The sequence below is a fragment of the Myotis yumanensis genome, unplaced genomic scaffold (genome assembly GCF_028538775.1).
Source record: "Myotis yumanensis isolate MYYU_CA2020_CCGP unplaced genomic scaffold, mMyoYum1.0.hap1 SCAF_9, whole genome shotgun sequence".
Lineage (NCBI taxonomy): Eukaryota > Metazoa > Chordata > Mammalia > Chiroptera > Vespertilionidae > Myotis > Myotis yumanensis.
In genome coordinates, this window is record NW_027223760.1 from 84,664,924 (window position 1) to 84,682,765 (window position 17,842).

A 17,842-nucleotide genomic window follows, 5' to 3' on the forward strand; every position below is an offset into this window, starting at 1 on the left:
CTCAAGCCCAGAGCTCCCACCCAGCTCCGAACACCCACAGCTTCCACCTAACTCTGCGCTCTGAGCTCCCGCTAACGAGCCAACGAGTAAGATCTGGCAGGCGGCCTGCAGCTGGCCATGCAGTGTCCCAGGTGGACGAGGCCCCTCCCCCCGCCTCTGGGGGTGGGGGTGGGGCTTTAACAGCAGCACAATCACAGCCGCCTGTGTCCCGTCTGGAGACGCAGAGCCAGTCCCTCCCAGCCCGGCCCCACGGCAGGCGCCACAGTCCAGAGCAGACTGGGAGGGCCCGGCCGGCGAAGCTCAGTGGTTGAAAGTCGGCCGTGAGCCAGGAGGTCAGGGTTCGATTCCCGGTCGGGGCACAGACCCGGGTTGTGGGCTCGATCCCCAGTGTGGGGCGTGCAGGAGGCAGCTGGTCCATGGTTCTCTCTCGTCACTGAAATTTCTCTCTCTCCCTCTCCCTTCCTCTCTGAAACAATAAAGATATATTTTTAAAACGCATCGTCTGGTTTTTCATCTCAAACGCCCTGGCACCTGTGATCAAGCTCCAGAGACCGACGAGCTGCTGTGCGTGGATCCTGACGTGTTAGTTCCCTGAAAACACGGGGGTTCCCGCGGGAGCGTCCTGATGCCTGAACATGGATTCCGGGCAAAGCAGAGAAAGAAGGGACAAGGCCGGGGGAGGGCCCGGGAGGGAGGGGCGCCAGTGAGGCAGCAGAGGACAGGCCGGGGGTCTCCTGCCCTGGCTCCCAGGTGTGGTCCGTGGGCCCTGCCCGGCCTGAGCAGGCAGCCATGGGGCCGGGAGGCAGAGCCCCCAACAGGCCCTGAGCCCCACCCGCCCCAAGCCCAGCAGGGAGAGGGGTTCCATGCCATCGGGAAGACTCACAGGGGTCTAGAGCCCAAAGGTGCCCCCCCCCCCAGGCCGACAGGAGGACGGGATGCTGGGAAGGAGGTCACTCCAGCCCCTGGGGCACCTGAGGGTGGGCAGGTGCGGAGGGGACTGGAAGTGGCCCATTCGGGCCCCACTGCTGAGGAGTGTTTTCCTGGGGCCCGGGGTGGGGTGACCCCCATGCAAATGACAGGCACTGGGACTTCCAAGCATCTACCCGCTTTCCAGTAAATGATCTATTTCCTGCTGAGGAGGAAAAATGACAGACGCCCAGGGTCACTAGAGAGTGCGGAACAGAGTCGATAACACGGTGATAACTGCACGGGGCCAGGTGGGCACCAGACCTACTGGGGCCATCACTTCCTAAGGCATATGAGTAACCAGGAAGCTATACACCGGGAGCGGATACAATGTTGCATGTAAGTATCTAAACACACCTGGGGCTGATACAATGTTGCATTATGTTAGTGACCTGCTAGGAAAGGCGCCCCCTCCTGTCCGGCCTCCCAACTGCCCAGTGACGTGAGTGACGGCCGCGTGTGTGCGTCACCTGCACAGTCTGAGGTCCCACATGTCCTGTCACGTGTGGGAACAGCCACACTGGGGCCGAGAACATGCAACAGAGGACAGGGTCTCCCTGGAAACAGCCTCTGAAGGGTGGGGTGACGACCGGAGCCAGGGACACAGGCTCCCATCGCCTGGCACCCCGAGGAGCTAGTCCAGGGCCGGGACCAGGCATGTGCCCGGCTGATGACCGGGTGCGTCACTGGCCGCACACGGAGAGCTCCCCCTGCCGCTCCACAGCCCCCCGGAACCCGCCGTAGAGGCACCTGCTCCGCCCAGTTCATTCCCTTTCCCACTAAGAAACGGGCATCCAGCCGGCCCACCCCCACAGGTGGTGGCGCAAGACTGAGCCCACACAGGCATTCCCCCGAATCCAAGGGGCTTGACCAGCACCCATATGTACCCGGGCGCAGAGCAGACGCGGGAGGGAGATGGAGCCGGTAAGTGGGGGAAAGGCCAGGAACCCAGGCACGTCTGCAGCCGCCAGCTCGGAGAAGGAACAAATAAGCCGCCCGCCGCTCTGGAGCCCACGGCAAACAGCCCGTGTCTGTGTGCCGCCGTCCGCTCCGCAGCTGTGCGTGCTTTCCCAGCCGCGCATCGCCCCACGCCCTGCACGCCGGCCCGAGGGCGGACGGCACGGCCAGGCAAACCCCTCAGGCTCCTCAGCAGGATTCACGAGTTGCGTTTGTAAAATGGTCGTGAAGACGGATTCAACACGTGCGGCTCCGTCCGGGCCAGAGGGGCAGAGGGAAGAGCGGAGAGGAAGGGGATGGGCGCTCCGGTCGGCCTCCGTGCAGTGACCTCAGCCAGAGGGGGTCCGACTGAGGGGGGGGGGGGGCCAGGCCGGGGGGGAGGGGGCCCCAGGCGGGGGGGAGGGGCAGGGCCGGCAGGAGAGCAGAGGGGAACTCGGGACTCGGGCTCAGCCCCAGAAACTGCCCAAAGCGAAAGAGAAACAAAAAGCATCCACAAAGGATGGTCTGCACAGCGGGGCCCGAGGTCCCTGCAGGAGCGGGAGGAGCACAAATATCTGGGTGGAATGAAAATGAAAACACAGCAGAGCCCCGGCCGCTGTCCACACCGTCCGTGTGCGGAAGTTCGCAGCCGAACGTTCATGTCAGAAGAGAAAACCGTCTCAAATGCGTGGCCTCGGTTTCCACCTTAAGAAACTGCAAGGAGAGCCCTGGCTGGTGTGGCTCCGTGGACTGAGGGCCCCGGGTTCGATTCCCCGTCAGGGCACAGGCCTGGGTTGCGGGCTGCACCCCAGTAGGGGGCGTGCAGGAGGCAGTGATCCGTGATTCATCATTGATGTTTCTATCTCCCTCTCCCTTCCTCTCTAAAATCAATAAAAATTTTTTTTAAATATATTTTATTGATTTTTTACAGAGAGGAAGGGAGAGGGATAGAGAGTTAGAAACATCGATGAGAGAGAAACATCGACCAGCTGCCTCCTGCACATCTCCTACTGGGGATGTGCCCGCAACCCAGGTACATGCCCTTGACCGGAATCGAACCTGGGACCTTTCAGTCTGCAGGCCGACGCTCTATCCACTGAGCCAAACCGGTTTCGGCTCAATAAAAATTTTTTAAAGAAACTACAAGAAGAGCAATTTAAAACCAAAATAAGCAAAAGAAACAAAATAACATAAATCAGACAGGAGTTTATTAAAATAGAAGATTAGAGACATCAACGCAGTGGTTCTCAACCTTCTGGCCCTTTAAATACAGTTCCTCATGTTGTGACCCAACCATAAAATTATTTTCGTTGCTACTTCACAACTGTCATGTTGCTACTGTTATGAATCATAACGTAAATATCTGATATGCAGGATGGTCTTAGGCGACCCCTGTGAAAGGGTCGTCCGACCGCCAAAGGGGTCGCAACCCACAGGTTGAGAACCGCTGCATCAATGGAACCAAAAGCAAGTTCTTTTTTAAAAAAAATCAATAAAGCCCTGACCGGTTTGGCTCGGTGGATAGAGCATCAGCCTGCGGACTGAAGGGTCCCAGGTTCGATTCCGGTCAAGGGCATGTACCTGGGTTGCGGGCACATCCCCAGTAGGAGATGTGCAGGAGGCAGCTGATGGATGTTTCTCTCTCATCGATGTTTCTAACTCTCTATCCCTCTCTCTTCCTCTCTGTGAAAAATCAATAAAATATATTTTCAAAAATAAAATAAATAACTAAAGCTGGCAAACCTCCAGGCAGAATGATCAAGAAAGAAAAACGGAGACACCAATCACCGAAATCAGGAACGAGAGAGGTCGCACCAGAGTCTACAGCCCTCGGGGTGACGAGAAACACTGGGAGCAGCTTGAATAAGGCCGACAACTTCGGTTCAACGGACAGATTCCTTGGCAATAAAAGAACCCCAAGCTCCTCAAGGCAGCAGCACAGAGGCCCAGCGGCCCCGTCTGGAGAAACTGGGTTTGTAGCTAAACGCTCCACAGATGAGCCCCCCTCCCCGACGGCTCCACCACGAAACGCGGCCACACGCTCCGGCAGGAGGCGGCACCGTCTGCGCAGCCTCCCGGGAAGCCGGCCGGAGGACGCCCAGGCCCCTGTGGGCGAGCACGCATGACCCTGACCTCACAGACGGGGCAAGGGAGCCAGAGTAACAATCCTCAGGATCGCAGACGGAAAAACTCGCAACAAAACCTTCGCAAATCAAAGCCAACAACACATCAGACGGCCCACCGCCGCCCGCTGCCCGGGAACAAGGCCGTCCTAACATCCGCCTGCGTCTGCGAGTCGTCACACAGGGACTAGAAGGGAAACGCCGCGTGACCGTCCCAACAGACGCAACCACACGCTGGACAAAAGCCAGCATCCGGTCCTGGCAGAAACTCGCAAAAGGAGAATGAAAGGAAACGTCCTCAACTTGGTGAAAAGCACCCACGACCCGGCCGCGCTGACGTCACGCGTGGTGGAGACGGACACCCTCCCGCGAAGGTCAGACCAAGACAGGAGCCGGCTCGGCCTGGCCCAGGGCCCCCGCCAGGGCCCCGCCCGGGGAGGGCTCTCTGGGAGGCGCCCACAGGCAGGGGGTCCCCATGGCGCCCGCAGGACGGAGTCTCCCAACCCCACTGCGCGGGCTGGGCAGGTGCCCGCCTCCCTCACCTACAAACCCACAGGTGGTCCCAGGAACTGAGTGGGTGAGCCAACCTCTGTCCATCCGTCCGGGCCACAGCCCCTCGCAGACCCCAGACCGGTTCCTGCGCTTCCCGTGGCCGCGCTTCCCGTGGCTGCGCTTCCCGTGGCCACGCTTCCCGTGGCAGCACTTACCGTGGCAGCACTTACCGTGGCCAGCTCGTCGAACTTGCCAAAGAGCTCGTTGAGCAGCTTGACCAGCTCCTGGGCCGTGCACTGTGACGCCAGCCCCGTGAAGCCCACGATGTCCGCGAAGAGGATGCTGCAAGGCAGGGGATGCCGTCACTGCGCGCCTTAGACCAGCTGCCGCATGCAGCTGCCCTTCACAGTCACCTTGAAGCACATCGTCCTGCTTTTTCCTCAACCCAGACTGGAAGCCATGGCTCCTTCCTCCCATTTCACAGGAGAGAAGACTGAGGTTGGAAGGACCACGGGCTCTGGTGTCACAGGGGCAGGAGACACTGCGGCCGCTCAGAGCTCCCTGGCCCTGGTCCAGCCTCAGCCCCGCCGGGCCTCCGCACACTCGCCTCACTTTCTGAACCTCAACTTCCTCACAAAGTCGAGGTGCGATCGATGCTGGCAGATCTCAGGGGTGTGATGATGAACCAAGTGCCCAGAGGGGAAGCTCCTCCTGCCTGGGCTCGAACCCGGGCCCACACCGTGGCCTCTCCCTCCTGGTCTTCAGGGGACCCTCTCTAGGGGGACAACTATCCTCCTCCATCACCTCCACCTCCTCCATCACCTCCACCTCCTCCATCTCCTCCTCAATCACCTCCATCACCTCCATCACCTCCTCCATCACCTCCTCCATCACCTCCTCCACCTCCTCCACCACCTCCACCACCTCCTCCATCTCCTCCTCCATCACCTCCTCCATCACCTCCTCCATCACCTCCTCCATCACCTCCTCCTCCATCACCTCCATCACCTCCACCTCCTCCACCTCCTCCTCCACCTCCTCCTCCATCTCCTCCTCCATCACCTCCTCCATCACCTCCATCTCCTCCTCCATCACCTCCATCTCCTCCTCCATCTCCTCCTCCATCTCCTCCTCCATCACCTCCTCCATCACCTCCATCACCTCCATCTCCTCCTCCATCACCTCCATCTCCTCCTCCATCTCCTCCTCCATCACCTCCATCACCTCCTCCATCACCTCCACCTCCTCCATCTCCTCCTCCATCACCTCCTCCATCACCTCCACCTTCTCCATCTCCTCCTCCATCACCTCCATCACCTCCTCCATCACCTCCACCTCCTCCATCTCCTCCTCCATCACCTCCTCCATCACCTCCACCTTCTCCATCTCCTCCTCCATCTCCTCCTCCATCACCTCCATCACCTCCTCCATCACCTCCACCTCCTCCATCTCCTCTTCCATCACCTCCATCTCCTCCTCCATCTCCTCCTCCATCACCTCCTCCATCACCTCCACCTCCTCCATCACCTCCTCCATCACCTCCACCTCCTCCATCACCTCCTCCATCACCTCCTCCATCACCTCCACCTCCTCCATCACCTCCACCTCCTCCATCACCTCCTCCATCACCTCCTCCATCACCTCCTCCATCACCTCCTCCATCACCCCCACCTCAGCTCCCAGGCTCGGCCACAGGCCAGCGCACTACCTCACGTTGTCATGCCGCTGGATGTAAATCTTGTGGAAAATCCTCTCTGGGGGCTTCAGAAAGTCCTCCTTCATCTCCATGGCAACGTTCCGGGGCAGGAGGCTCATGAGCAGCCGCTCCTGGACGGAGAGACGGTGGTGCTGCGGGGCCCTCCCTCCCTGTGCATCCTCCAGGCATCACCCCGGACGAGGGCTCGGCCCTCCTCCCTGCAGCCAGCAGCACATGGACCCACCCTGCGGCCGCGCCTGGCCCGAGACTGGTGGGTGGTGCCGGGCCTGGCCGGTCACTGCACAGGTACCTCAACCCCAGAATCCTGGGCCGGTGCCCCCGGAACACCCAGCCACTCGTGTCTCCCCACAGCCCCCTGTGCCTCCCCCCCCCCCCCCCCCCCCCCCGTGCGCTTGGCTTCTCCAGGAAGCGGTCACTGTCCTCGCGAGGTGAGGGCTTTGGAGGCAGCAGGGCATTTCCTCCTGGTCTCCAGAATCAGCTCTCCACTCCCCCACCCCCCAGGGCAGGATGAACACCGCCTGAGGCTCCGCCCTGTCCTGGGCCTCACCCTCCTCATCCAGCCCGTGCCCTCCCCTCCCAGGGTCCCCCCCCCACCTCCTGCTGCTGGCCCTGACCTCCAGGCTCCCGGTCTGAGGCTCCTCTCTCAGGTTCGGGAAGAAAACCAAAGAGCAGAGTTTAGATCCCACATGGAGTTAGGGAGGCGGGGGGGGGGGGGTAGGGAACCCCCATTTCACTGCACCTCCAGCAGCCCCTCAATAAGACAACTCACCAACCCCCAGCAAAACCAACGAGATATGTCACTCCTGACCCAGGGACTGGTACCCGCTCTCCACACACACGTCTGACAGTTGGGGAGAAACACACGGGTTCCCGAAAAGCAGGAATGACAACCTCCCGGAATGCAGTCAGGGCTGTGACCGACACACTCGAATAGCCCTGTGTCCGTGGAAGAGGTTGGCTTCTTCATTGAAAAACGCACAGAAAGAAGCCCCGGAGCCGGGCGGTCTCACTGGCCGGCGACCAAGCACCTGACCACGGACGAGCACCAACCCCACCTGCACCTGCCACGGAGGGTGGGGAGCCACCCGGGCCCTCACACCAGCACCAGGCAAGGCAGACGAGGACACCGCGCCCAGGGGCTCTCAAGAACACGATGGAAACCTCTGCCCGTTACCAGCACTTCAGCCAACACCTCAGAGCCTGGCTCGGGGCGTCCGCCAGGGACACAATGCAGTTCAACCCTGAGATGTCACCAATGCCGTGGCATGTCACAGGGCAACAGCAAAAACCACACGGCAACGATCCGGGGGGAAATGGCAAAACTCAACACCCACTCGTGATGAAAAGTCTCGGGGAATCGGGAGGCGGGGGGACCGTCCTCCTCGTCCGGGTGAGGAGCGTCCCGAGAGCCCCCCTAGAGCCCCCCGGCCCGCCCCACCTCCACCCACCCCCCCCCCAGCAGTGCACTCGGGCTGGCGCCGAGCCCGCCACTCCCGGCCCACACGGCCCTGGAGGCCCGGCCGGTGCAGGAGAGAAAAGGAGAGAAAAGGACATTAAAGCCTCAGGACAGGGCCCAACACACCTGCTGGAACAGGGACAACAAAAGACAGCGACGCCACCCATGCTGGCGAGGACGCAGACAGACAGGGCGCTGAGAATGAAAAGCGTTCGTCACTCAGCCCGGCCGGCGGGGCTCAGGGGCTGAGCGTCGACCTCTGAGCCAGGAGGTCACGGTTTGATTCCTGCTCAGGGCGCAGACCAGGGTTGCAGGCTGGATCCCCAGTGCGGGGCGTGCAGGGGGCAGCCGATCCGTGATTCTCTCTCATCATTGATGTTTCTCTCTCTCTCCCTCTCCCTTCCTCTCTATCAATAAAGAAATTTTTTTAAGAAAAACGTTAGACACTCCAGAAAAACGGTTTCACAATTTTCAGCCAACGAAACACGTGGCCGCCATCAGCCCAGCGGCGCCCGGCGCCTGGACACTCACACCAGGAATCGAGGCTCCTGCATATTCAGCGGCCCAGCCGGGAGCCCTCAGGAGTCCTCCAGCAGGGAGGGGGGGAGGGGGGAGGGGGGAACCAGGGTGGCCCAGCCGCCCACCTCAGGCCCGCGGACCATGACCAATGCAGCCCCACAAATCTGCTCCCTGTGGTCCCGCCTCGGGACAGGCCTGAGACAACACGTTTCCCTGGGGTGTCCGCCTCGTATGCAGACCCTTCCGGCCAGGGGCTCCTCCCCCTCTGCCCCCCGCCCTTCCCCCACCCCTTTCCTGCTGAGTCAGCGTTTTCAAGGCCGGAGGCTGCGGGGGGGAGGGGGGGGTCCTTTTCTTCCGGAAACGGTGGGGGGACTGACACGGTTCTGGGAACCGGTCTGGTCAGTTCTGCCTCAGCCCCACACACTCTGGCTTCAGATCAGCGCTGAGAGCCTCCTACTACCTATGTTCAGTGCCTCCACCTGTGGCCGCGACGCCCCTTCCTGCCGCCCTCTCCTCCCAGTCCCGGGCCCAGGCGTCTCTCCCTCGTTCTGTTCAGAATCCGCGAGGCTGCCGGACCCCACAGCCTTCGGGATGCGTCCGGGTGTCCTTCCACCAGAACCCCAGTGGGGGCCCTTCTAGGGTGAGGAGACCTGAGACGGTGGGATCCCCTGCCCCCTCTGCCCCTGGCCACTCTGCCACTTGCTTCATTCTCCTTCCCCGGCCAGTAAGCTCTCCAACCAGCGGTTCCCAGGTCACAAGACAGAACCAAGTTCCTTTATGCTCAGCCGGGAAACAGAGGCCTGGACTCGCTTAAAGAGCCCGGCCCGGCCGCCCGGCAATTCCTGCTGCCGGCACCGTGGGCACCCCTCCCCACAGCGATCGCCCCAGAGCTGGCCCCGCACCCGCCCGTCACCCAGAACTGGGTGCACCTCCCTGGGTCAGGGCTGCAGGAGGCTCCCGCAGGGGCTCCTGAGCTGAACTGCTCTGTTCATGAGTTGAAACATGAAAGCAGAGACCGTGACACCCATGTGGCCGGGGCCACCCCGACACGGGGCCTGTCGGGCGACCCGGAGCCTACCCTGAGCCTGCCGGTGCCCGGGAGCCCAGGACAGGGCTCCCTGTGCTGAAAGCAGTCCGACCAGCGAGGCAGGGCAGGCACCTGCGTGCGGGGGACACAGGACGAGGCCGCCCAGGGAGACAGCTGTCCTGGACTGACCTGCAGGCTGCACCTCCATCCACAGAGAAGGTCCCGCAAGTGGGACCCGACGGCCAGGGACCTCGAGGGAAGTGACCAGCCCTCGCTCACGGTCTGGCGTGACGGCCCCGCTGGGAAGCCAGGGGAGAGCCCGGGGGACATGAGCCGCGGGAGGCGGGAGGCTGTACTCACCGGAGAGAGCACCGCGCAGGGACCGGCCACCCACCTGCTTCTCATTCTCGTCCTCCAGCCGCAGCCGGTCCTCGATGCAGGTGCGCGCCTGCAGGAAGGCCCTGCGCTGGGCGCGCTCGGCCAGGACCCTCACGCACACCCCGTACATGTTCACGCCCAGGAAGAGCAGGGCGTTGGCGGCGAGCTGGAGGGGAGAGGACGGAGCGTGGGCAGGGGGCCCGCTTGGCGGGCGGGCGCTCCCCAACCCCCTCCACGGGCAGCTCGGGAGGGGCCACGGCCGGGCCTATGCGCCCGCGGGTCCTGGGAGCCGTTCCGAACCCTGTCCCGTCCCTGCAGACACGGACGGCTCCTGTGTCCGAGAAACTCGGGCTTTTCCAGAAGGTTCCAGGGCCGCTGCTCCTGGACTGACCAGAAGGGCTGCCTCGCTCGCGATTACAGGACAAAACCAGCACCAGCACCGTGGCCCGCAGGCCACAGGCCACGGTCACAGGCTCCTGCCAGGGACCAGGCATGGGAGAGCGGGACACCTGACAGGGTGACAGCAGGACAGCAGAGGGGAGGCAGGTCCATCTGGGCAGGGATGGAGGTGGGTGGGAGGGCCCTGGCAGCCTGCAGCCTCAGGTGACTGGGGCAGCCTCAGGCACATGACCCCCAGGGCATGGACAGACAGACCTGCTGCATTCAGTGACTTCCGCCTGCGTTAGCGACAGACCGTGGGACGCGAATCTAGAAGCCCCAGCACTCAAATGACATCCCCAAGGACAAAAGCGAGTGTGTGTGAACCATATGGACAGAGCCACTTGAAAATGGAGCCGCAGCCCAACCGGGTGGCTCAGTGGCTGAGCATCGACCCGTGAACCAGGAGGTCAGGGTTCGATTGCCAGTCAGGGCACATGCCTAGGTTTCGGGCTCGATCCCCAGGAGGGGGCGTGCAGGAGGCAGCCGATCCATGATTCTCTCTCAGCATTGGCATTCCTCTCTCTCTCTCCCTCTCCCTTCCTCTCTGAAGTCAATAAAAATATTTTTAAAAATAAACAATTAAACAACAAAATGAAATGGAGCCAGAGCTGCAGTCTTACTCCCCGACGTGGATGTTCTAACTGGCCAAGCAGCCTTTGCTGGGACCTAAAGCGACAGTGTTCCCAAGAGGCTGTGAGCAAGGGTAACAAGGAAGGGAGAGGACGCCTGCAGACTGAAAACTAGAGGCAGGGTTTAGACCAGCGGTTCCCAACCTTCCTAACACCGCGGCCCTTGAACACAGCTCCTCATGTTGGGGGACCCCCAATTTCATTGTTACACATTGAACATCATTAAAGCATAGTGATTAATCACCAAAACAATACGTAATTATAGATGTGTTTTCCGATGGTCCTAGGCGACCCCTGTGAAAGGGTCGTTCGACCCCCAAAGGGTCGAGACCCACAGGTTGAGAACCGCTGTTTTAGACTCAGTGTCACTGTCAGGTGATCCGCACCCATAGCCATGCCTTCCTTCTATGGATGCAAAGGTTCCCCTTCCCTTTCCCATAAACGCCCGTCGCCCGGCCATCGGAACCTGGGCTTCCGCCGGCACGAGCTCCCCAAGTCCCTGAAGGACGGCTGCGGCCTCTCCCTCTGACAGGCCTGTTATCTTGGGGTTAGGTCATCGACAGGCTGGACGGAGCCAATTCAGTCTCACACGCACTGCACCTCAGACAGACGCGCGGGGACACTCCCCCTGGAGACCACGCCTGCCGGCAGAGAGGGGAACAGCTCCCCGGCCCTGGGCACACGGGAGTGGCGGACAGTCCTCGAAGGACAGGGCCCACCCTGACCCTGAACAGCCCCAGTGGCCTGATGGTCTCCAGGCGGCCCTGTCATCCTCACTGTGACCTTGGACACCCCTAGTCCCTCTTCCCGGGTGCCGTCTCCGAGCTGGGAGCCGGTGCTGGTGAGCATCTGTGGTGCCTGGACCTGGTGCCGCCCGCCAGGTGGGGCGGCTAGGCCTGGGCCTGGGCCGGGTCCGGGTGACCAGGCGGGTGTGTCCTGTGACACACCGTGTGCTGCATTTGGGCAGGTGCTCATGCCAGTCTGTTTGCAAAGGCACTGGTGGCAGCCGGGCGGCCAGCAGATATGAAACAGTGCGTTTCTGCAGAGTCAATATTTAAGCGCACTGAGCTGCTAACGTGCCCACAGGCGCGTTCCCTGCAGGGCAGCCTCCCCCCGAGACACCATCAGCCTGGCTCCCGGCCGCAATGCGATGTCTGGAACACGCAGAACATGGGACACACGGGACACCCATCCCCCTGGGAGAAGCAGCACCGCACCCCCTCCCACGAGGCCGGCACCACCAGCTCCCAGTCTCTGAGGGCCCCTGCAATGGAGCGCTCGACGGGCACCATCAGGTGGGGGGCAAGGGGCCCAGGTCACCCAGCCCAGGGGGTCAGGAGCCAAGGTCTGTACACGGGCCAGGCAGACACGGCTTTTCCAGAGAGCAAGGCCTCAGCTGGCCAGGAGCATGGGCGGAGATCAGGGAGGACAGAGGAGCTGAGGGGCAGACGGGGGGGGGGGGGGGGGGGGGGCCACGAGGGCCAGGGGAGGCAGGTCATGGAACAGGGGACAGGTCACCCGGGACCTACCCAGTCACACCTCCATACCCACCTTCCCTCTACTGATTCCCCAGGTAAACTGAGGCCCAACCGGGCAGCCCCCCAGCACCTGGCTGCCCAGTCACGGGGCTGCTCACCTGGAGAAGGAGCCCAGGACCTGCCCCGGGGGTCAGCCCCCAGGGGCAAGTCCTCTAAAACCAGTGCCCACTTTAACCTGAGCATCCCCCTGTGGCCTGGTCATCCCCATGGGACCCCGGCCGTCTTCACTGTGACCTTGGACGGGAGGACTGTCTCCGAGCTGAGCTCCACCTGGGAACCAGGTGCAGGTTGGAACCAGGGGGTCTCCCCGGCCTTGGTGCCTGCACTCACACACCATGGCTCCCAGCACCTCGCCAACCTGCCCACAGGCAGACAGACACAGCCTGCACACCTGTCTCCCAGCCTCCCTGGGCTCGCGGGCTCTCTCTCTCTCTCTCCCTCAGGGGTCCAACACCCCCCACACACACCCCGTAGCAGCCCTGGCCCTTCCCCTGCTCTCTGCCCCCACCCCCTCCAGGTCGCCATCCTCCCGCCCTCCCAGCCCCGCCCCCTTCCGGGCCCTGAACTCAGGTCCAGAATCGTGTCCCTCCACTGGGTCCTAGGGCCCTGTGACCACGTGTGCCCAGGGCATGGGATCTGGGGGCGCCTCTCTGTCACCCCCACAGCTGACTGGCTCCCATCCCCCACCGGTTGTCTGGTCCGTCCACCTGCCCCTCCTCACCCCCTCCCCTCCCCTCCCCCACCCCTCCGGTTCCCACACCCTAGAGCCAAAGGCAGCTGGTGCGCGACCTCGGCAACCCCAGCCCTTCAGGACCCGAGAGGGTCCCCGGGGCCTCAGGGCTGGGAGGGGACTCTGCGCCCCGAGGTGCACACAGGCGCGGAGCCCGGGGCCGCGCGCACAGCCGGGGAGGAACCCTGCCGCCCAGACCCCGCTCCGCACCCATCCCGTCCCTCCCGCGGGGATGCGCGCCTCGAGGGCGGCGGACCGGCTCCAGCCCCGCGGGGCCGCCCACCGCCGCCTGACCTTGGGGCGGTCCTGGCCCTCCGCGCGGCTTCCCGTCTCCAGCTCCACACCCGGCGGCGCGCTGGACTCGGAAAGGGGCCCAGCCCCGGGGTGCCGGCCCCCCCCAGCCCCCGGCTCCCCGAGTGACCTTGAACGCGCCCCCCGCCGGGGTCTCCGTGTCCCCACCTGCCCACGGGACAGACGCGCGCCCGGCTCCCCGCGCCCGGCCCTCCCGAGCCAGCGGGTCCCGGCCCCGAGGGGCGCGGCGCTTACCGTCCTCCAGAGGCGCGGGCGCCGCGCGGGCACCAAGGTGGCCGTGACCAGCAGGTGCGAGGCGGCCACCACGAGCCCGAAGCCGACGGCCAGCGGGCCGCCTACGGGCAGCAGCGCGTAGGCCACGAAGGTGACCAAGAGCAGCGGCCACACGCCCTGGTCCGCGGCCGCCCCGGCGGGGACCCCGGCGGCGCCGGGCGCGAAGGGGCAGCCGAGCAGCGCGAAGGTGAGGCTGAGGAGCAGCGCCAGGCGCCCGACCTGCTGCAGCCGCGGCGCCGGCAGCGCGCGCACGTTGGTGGCCACGAACAGCGCCAGGAAGAGCACGAAGTGCACGGGGTGCGAGCCCCCGGCCAGGCCCCGCGCCGCGCCCCGCGCGCCCAGCAGCTCGCCCAGCGCCAGCGCGCCCGCCAGCAGGCTCAGCACCGCCAGCGCCTTGAGCGCCGCCGCCTGCTCCAGCCGCAGCGCGTAGCCGCGGAACAGCGCCTCCAGCTCGGGGCACGCGAACTCCTCGCCGCACGCCCGCAGCCCGCGCCGGCCGCGGGGTCCGGCCGTCCGATCGGCGCCCCCCGGCTCGCCCGCGCCTCCGCCTCCGCCGCCGCCGCCGCCGCCGCCTCCGCCTGGGCCGCCTGGGCCGCGCGGCGCCCCCGCCATCTCAGCGCCATGCAGCGGGCGCGCCCCTCGCCGGCCGGGGCGCCGGGCGGGCGGACGGGCGGGCGGCGAGGCGCCGGCGGGCGGGCCGAGGTGGGGCGCCGGCTGCCCGCGCGCGCGCGCCCCGAGCGCGTCCCCTCCCGCCGCCGCGCCTGCGCACTGGCGCCCCGCGCCCCCGCCGGGTCCTCCCGCCGCCGCGATGCCGACGCGACAGCCCGTCCCGAGCCGCCGGCCGGGCGCGCACGGCCCCCGCGCGTCCCCTCCTCGCCCCCCGCGCCCTCGGCGCCGGGCGGGTCGCGTGACCTTGGGCACCGGCTTTGCGGCGCGGAGCCTCGGTTTCCCCGCTCGCGCGCGGTGGGCGCCCTGCAGCGTCTCTTGGGGCGTTAAACGTGCGGGAACCCCGCGCCGCTCCCACGGGTGGATCCTCCGGGCGCGTTTCCCCGTGTGACGAGGTGCTGCCCACGCCCGCGCCCAGGGTCCTGCGAGCCCCAGAAGCGACGCCCAGGACCCGGTGGGAGGAGGGTGGCGGCGGGCGAGCGCGGGGGTGGGGGGGTGGGGGGGTGGGGGACGGGGGGGAGGGGGAGGGGGAGGGGGGAGGGGGGTCCTGAGGTCTCCAGGAGCGCGGCCGGGAGCGGGGGGGGCCGGGTATGAGCCAGGGGAGGGCCCTGGAGCCAGCGGTTAGGAAGCAGGTGTGAGGGTGGAGGAGGTGGGGGGACAGGACAGTGAGGGGCGCTGCAGTTCGCCCCAAGGGGGAGCTGGGACCCCAGTGGAAGGGAGACCCATGCGGGGCGCCCGGTGGCCGCGCTCACACTCCGCCCTGGAGGGAAGGGCTCAGGCCGAGCTGCCGGTTCTCCTGCCGCCCTTGGTGGGCGCCTCCGCCCGAACAAGAGGACCCCCGAACAAGAGGACCCCCGGGTAGACGCTGCCCCGGGAGGGCCAGAGGCGGGGCTCGGCGCAGGCCCTGCCCTGGCACCTCTGGGAGAGGGACCGGGAACTGGGCCCCTGGAACCAGAGACCAGGAGGCCGCATTGGGGTGCCAGGCACCCCCCTGAGCTGTGGACCTGAGGACGGGAATTTCAGGAGAGGCTCAGAGTCCCCGCGTCAGGACTAGGTGAGCGCAGGACGTTGCCCTGTTTGTAGAAGCTCCAAAGCGGTCACAGAGCCCTGGCCCGTGTGGCTCAGTGGGTAGAGCGGCGGTCTGTGGACTGAAGGGTCCCGGGTTCGATTCTGGCCAAGAGCACAAACCTCGGTTGCAGGCTTAATCCCTGGCCCTGGTCGGGGCGCATGCGGGAGGCAACCAACCAATGTGTGTCTCTCACGCTGATGCTTCTCTCTGTCTCTCCCTCTCCCTTCCACTCTCTCTAAAGATCAATGGGAAATGCCCTCGAATGAGGATTAACCAACAACAAAAATGGCCGCGGTTAGCTCTGACCGTCGTAGAGATGGCCCCTCAGTCTCTGCCCAGGCCAGGACTCCTGTCCACTCCCTGTCTCAGCAGCTCCCAGCAGCAAGTGCGTGGGGTCCCCCCCCCTCCCTGCCCCCTTCACACCCTGGGTCCCTAACCCTCCACCCACCACTCCCTCTGGTCAGGGCTCCATCCCCTCTGGGGTGGACGGGGGGGGGGGGGGGGGGCGGGGGGGGGCGCCCACCCCGCTTTGTGGCAAAGGGCCACCTTCCGTCACCTCATCCCCTGCCTGTCCCGATGGTAGCAAGGTCTGTGGGGTGTTAGGTACCGTTCCCGCGGGTGCTCTGGCTAAACGGTGGGTGTGTTGTATGTCCTAAAGCTGAGTGATGGCCACACTGGATCAGCCCGGCCAGCGTGGCTCAGTGGTTGAGCATCGACCTATGAACCAGGAGGTCAGGGTTCGATTCCCACTCAGGGCACATGCCCATTTGGTCCCCAGTAGGGGGCGTGCAGGAGGCAGCCGGTCATTGATTCTCTCATCATTGGTGTTTCTCTCCCTCTCCCTTCCTCTCTGAAGTCAATACAAATAAAATAATAAAATAAAAGCTGGATCGGACGACATGCCCAGAAGGCCGCGATGAAGTGACTGGGGGAAAGGTCACAGATCCACAGCCCCCCCCAACCTTCACAGGCAGGTAGGCACCTGCTTTCCAAAGAGCCTGTGACGGTTTCGTTGGGGCTTGCGCTCCGGGCCACGCACGCTGTCCTCACGCAGCACCCGGCCCTGTGGGGGGCACGGTCACCATCGTGTCGTCCTGTTTGCTCCCATGGCCTCGGACAGAGGTCGACTCCCTCCTTTTGTGGAGAGAGAAGCAGAGGCGGGGGGGGGGGGCAGGGGTCATGCCATGTCACAGGCAGGATGACCAGAGCCCGGGATGAGGTCAGCCCCTGACCCCGACCCCGTGGCTCACCTGGATGGCCGTCTGTCCCCATGGGGGGGGACCCCCATGTGACACGTCCCTCTCCCCGTTCGCCGGGCTGGACGGAGAAGCCCCCAAAGGGCGGTTGGCAGCCAGGACGACGGGGAGGTTACCCCAGAGGCGGGGCAGGTGCTCAGCATCGGCCGAACCGTGTCCCCCAAATTCATACGCTGAGGCCCTCACCCCGGGACCTCAGGACGTGACCTTGCTTTTCCAAGGTGGTGGACACGGCGGGGTAAGATGGGGTCGCACTGGAGCAGGGGGTCCCGTCCAGCGTGACTGTGTCCTCACGAAGGGGCCTCGGGGGACAGGACACCGTGAAGGCGGTGGAGACCGGAGACGCTGCCACAGCAGGCACAGGCCCTCCCCGACCCTCAGGGGGCGCGGCCCCGCCCACACCTGCTCTCGGACGTCAGCCTCTGAGGGGACAGAGGGCCTGTGGTGTGAGCCCCGTGTCCTGGGCCCCCAGTGCCTGCTCCGTCCTGGACGCCTTTGGTGCGACAGACAGTGAACACCAACCCACAGCAAAGGACCGCGCGGCTGCCGCCCTCAGCGCTGAGCAGACCGAGGACCGTCACGGTCCCATCAGGTCCTGCCGGGCGGGAGGCGGCCTCCCGTCACCGGCCGAGACCACGCCTGCACTTTCCTCTCGGCACCCGGAGTCGGTGGGACAGCTCGGCCTGCGGCCCCGGTGGCCCTGGGATGTCCCGTCACTGCCAACCTCGTGTGTGTCCTTGTGTCACAACGAGGGCCTGGGCCTCCTGACACCAAGTGAGCGTCCCGGATGGTGGGCAGGCCACGCAGGGGCCACGGGTCGTGGCTGAGTGGAGACCTGAGTCTCGTGTCCCCGCTGGGGATCTGGCAGGTGACTCGGCCTCTCGGTGCCTGCCCCCCCCCCCCCAGGACTGGCTCACAGGGGTCTCTCCGGAGGAGAGGCAGGGCACGCTCCGTGCACACGGGCGGCGGCACTGAAGCTCGCGGAGCTGCTGTGGCTGTCGGGCGCCTGGAGCCCCCACGGCCGGGATGCCGCTCTGCGGGGGCAGCTCCCCAGTCCCTCCTCTTCAGCCGGGACCTGGCCTCCGCTGGGAGTTCCCACCCCAGGTCCCCGCACTGACTGGGTCTGTGGAGGCGGGAAAGGGGTGGATGGTGTTCAACAGGGAACCACCTTCGGTCAGGTTCACTTTCTCAACTCGTTTCTCGGCCCTGGAATCACCCAGCCGCAGGCTCCATCAGCCACCAGCGCGGAGTCCTGGGAGGTTTCTGTGTCATTTGGGGGGACAAGTGGCCGCAGGAGGCAGGGGTGCCAGTCGT

The 17,842-nt window shown here is 64.8% G+C and overlaps 1 protein-coding gene across 1 annotated transcript in view; it reads right to left on the reverse strand.

The window, feature by feature from the left end:
• Positions 1 to 14,149, reverse strand: part of ADCY1 (adenylate cyclase 1) — a 36,342-nt gene extending 22,193 nt beyond the window's left edge. Inside the window, exons 1-4 of the mRNA XM_070424871.1 lie at positions 13,499 to 14,149; positions 9,631 to 9,780; positions 6,226 to 6,344; positions 4,748 to 4,859 (exon numbers count right to left, since the gene is read on the reverse strand). Coding sequence (XP_070280972.1) covers positions 4,748 to 4,859; positions 6,226 to 6,344; positions 9,631 to 9,780; positions 13,499 to 14,149 — 1,032 coding nt within the window. The remainder of the gene's footprint in view (positions 1 to 4,747; positions 4,860 to 6,225; positions 6,345 to 9,630; positions 9,781 to 13,498) is intronic.
• Between the last annotated feature and the right edge of the window lie 3,693 nt (positions 14,150 to 17,842).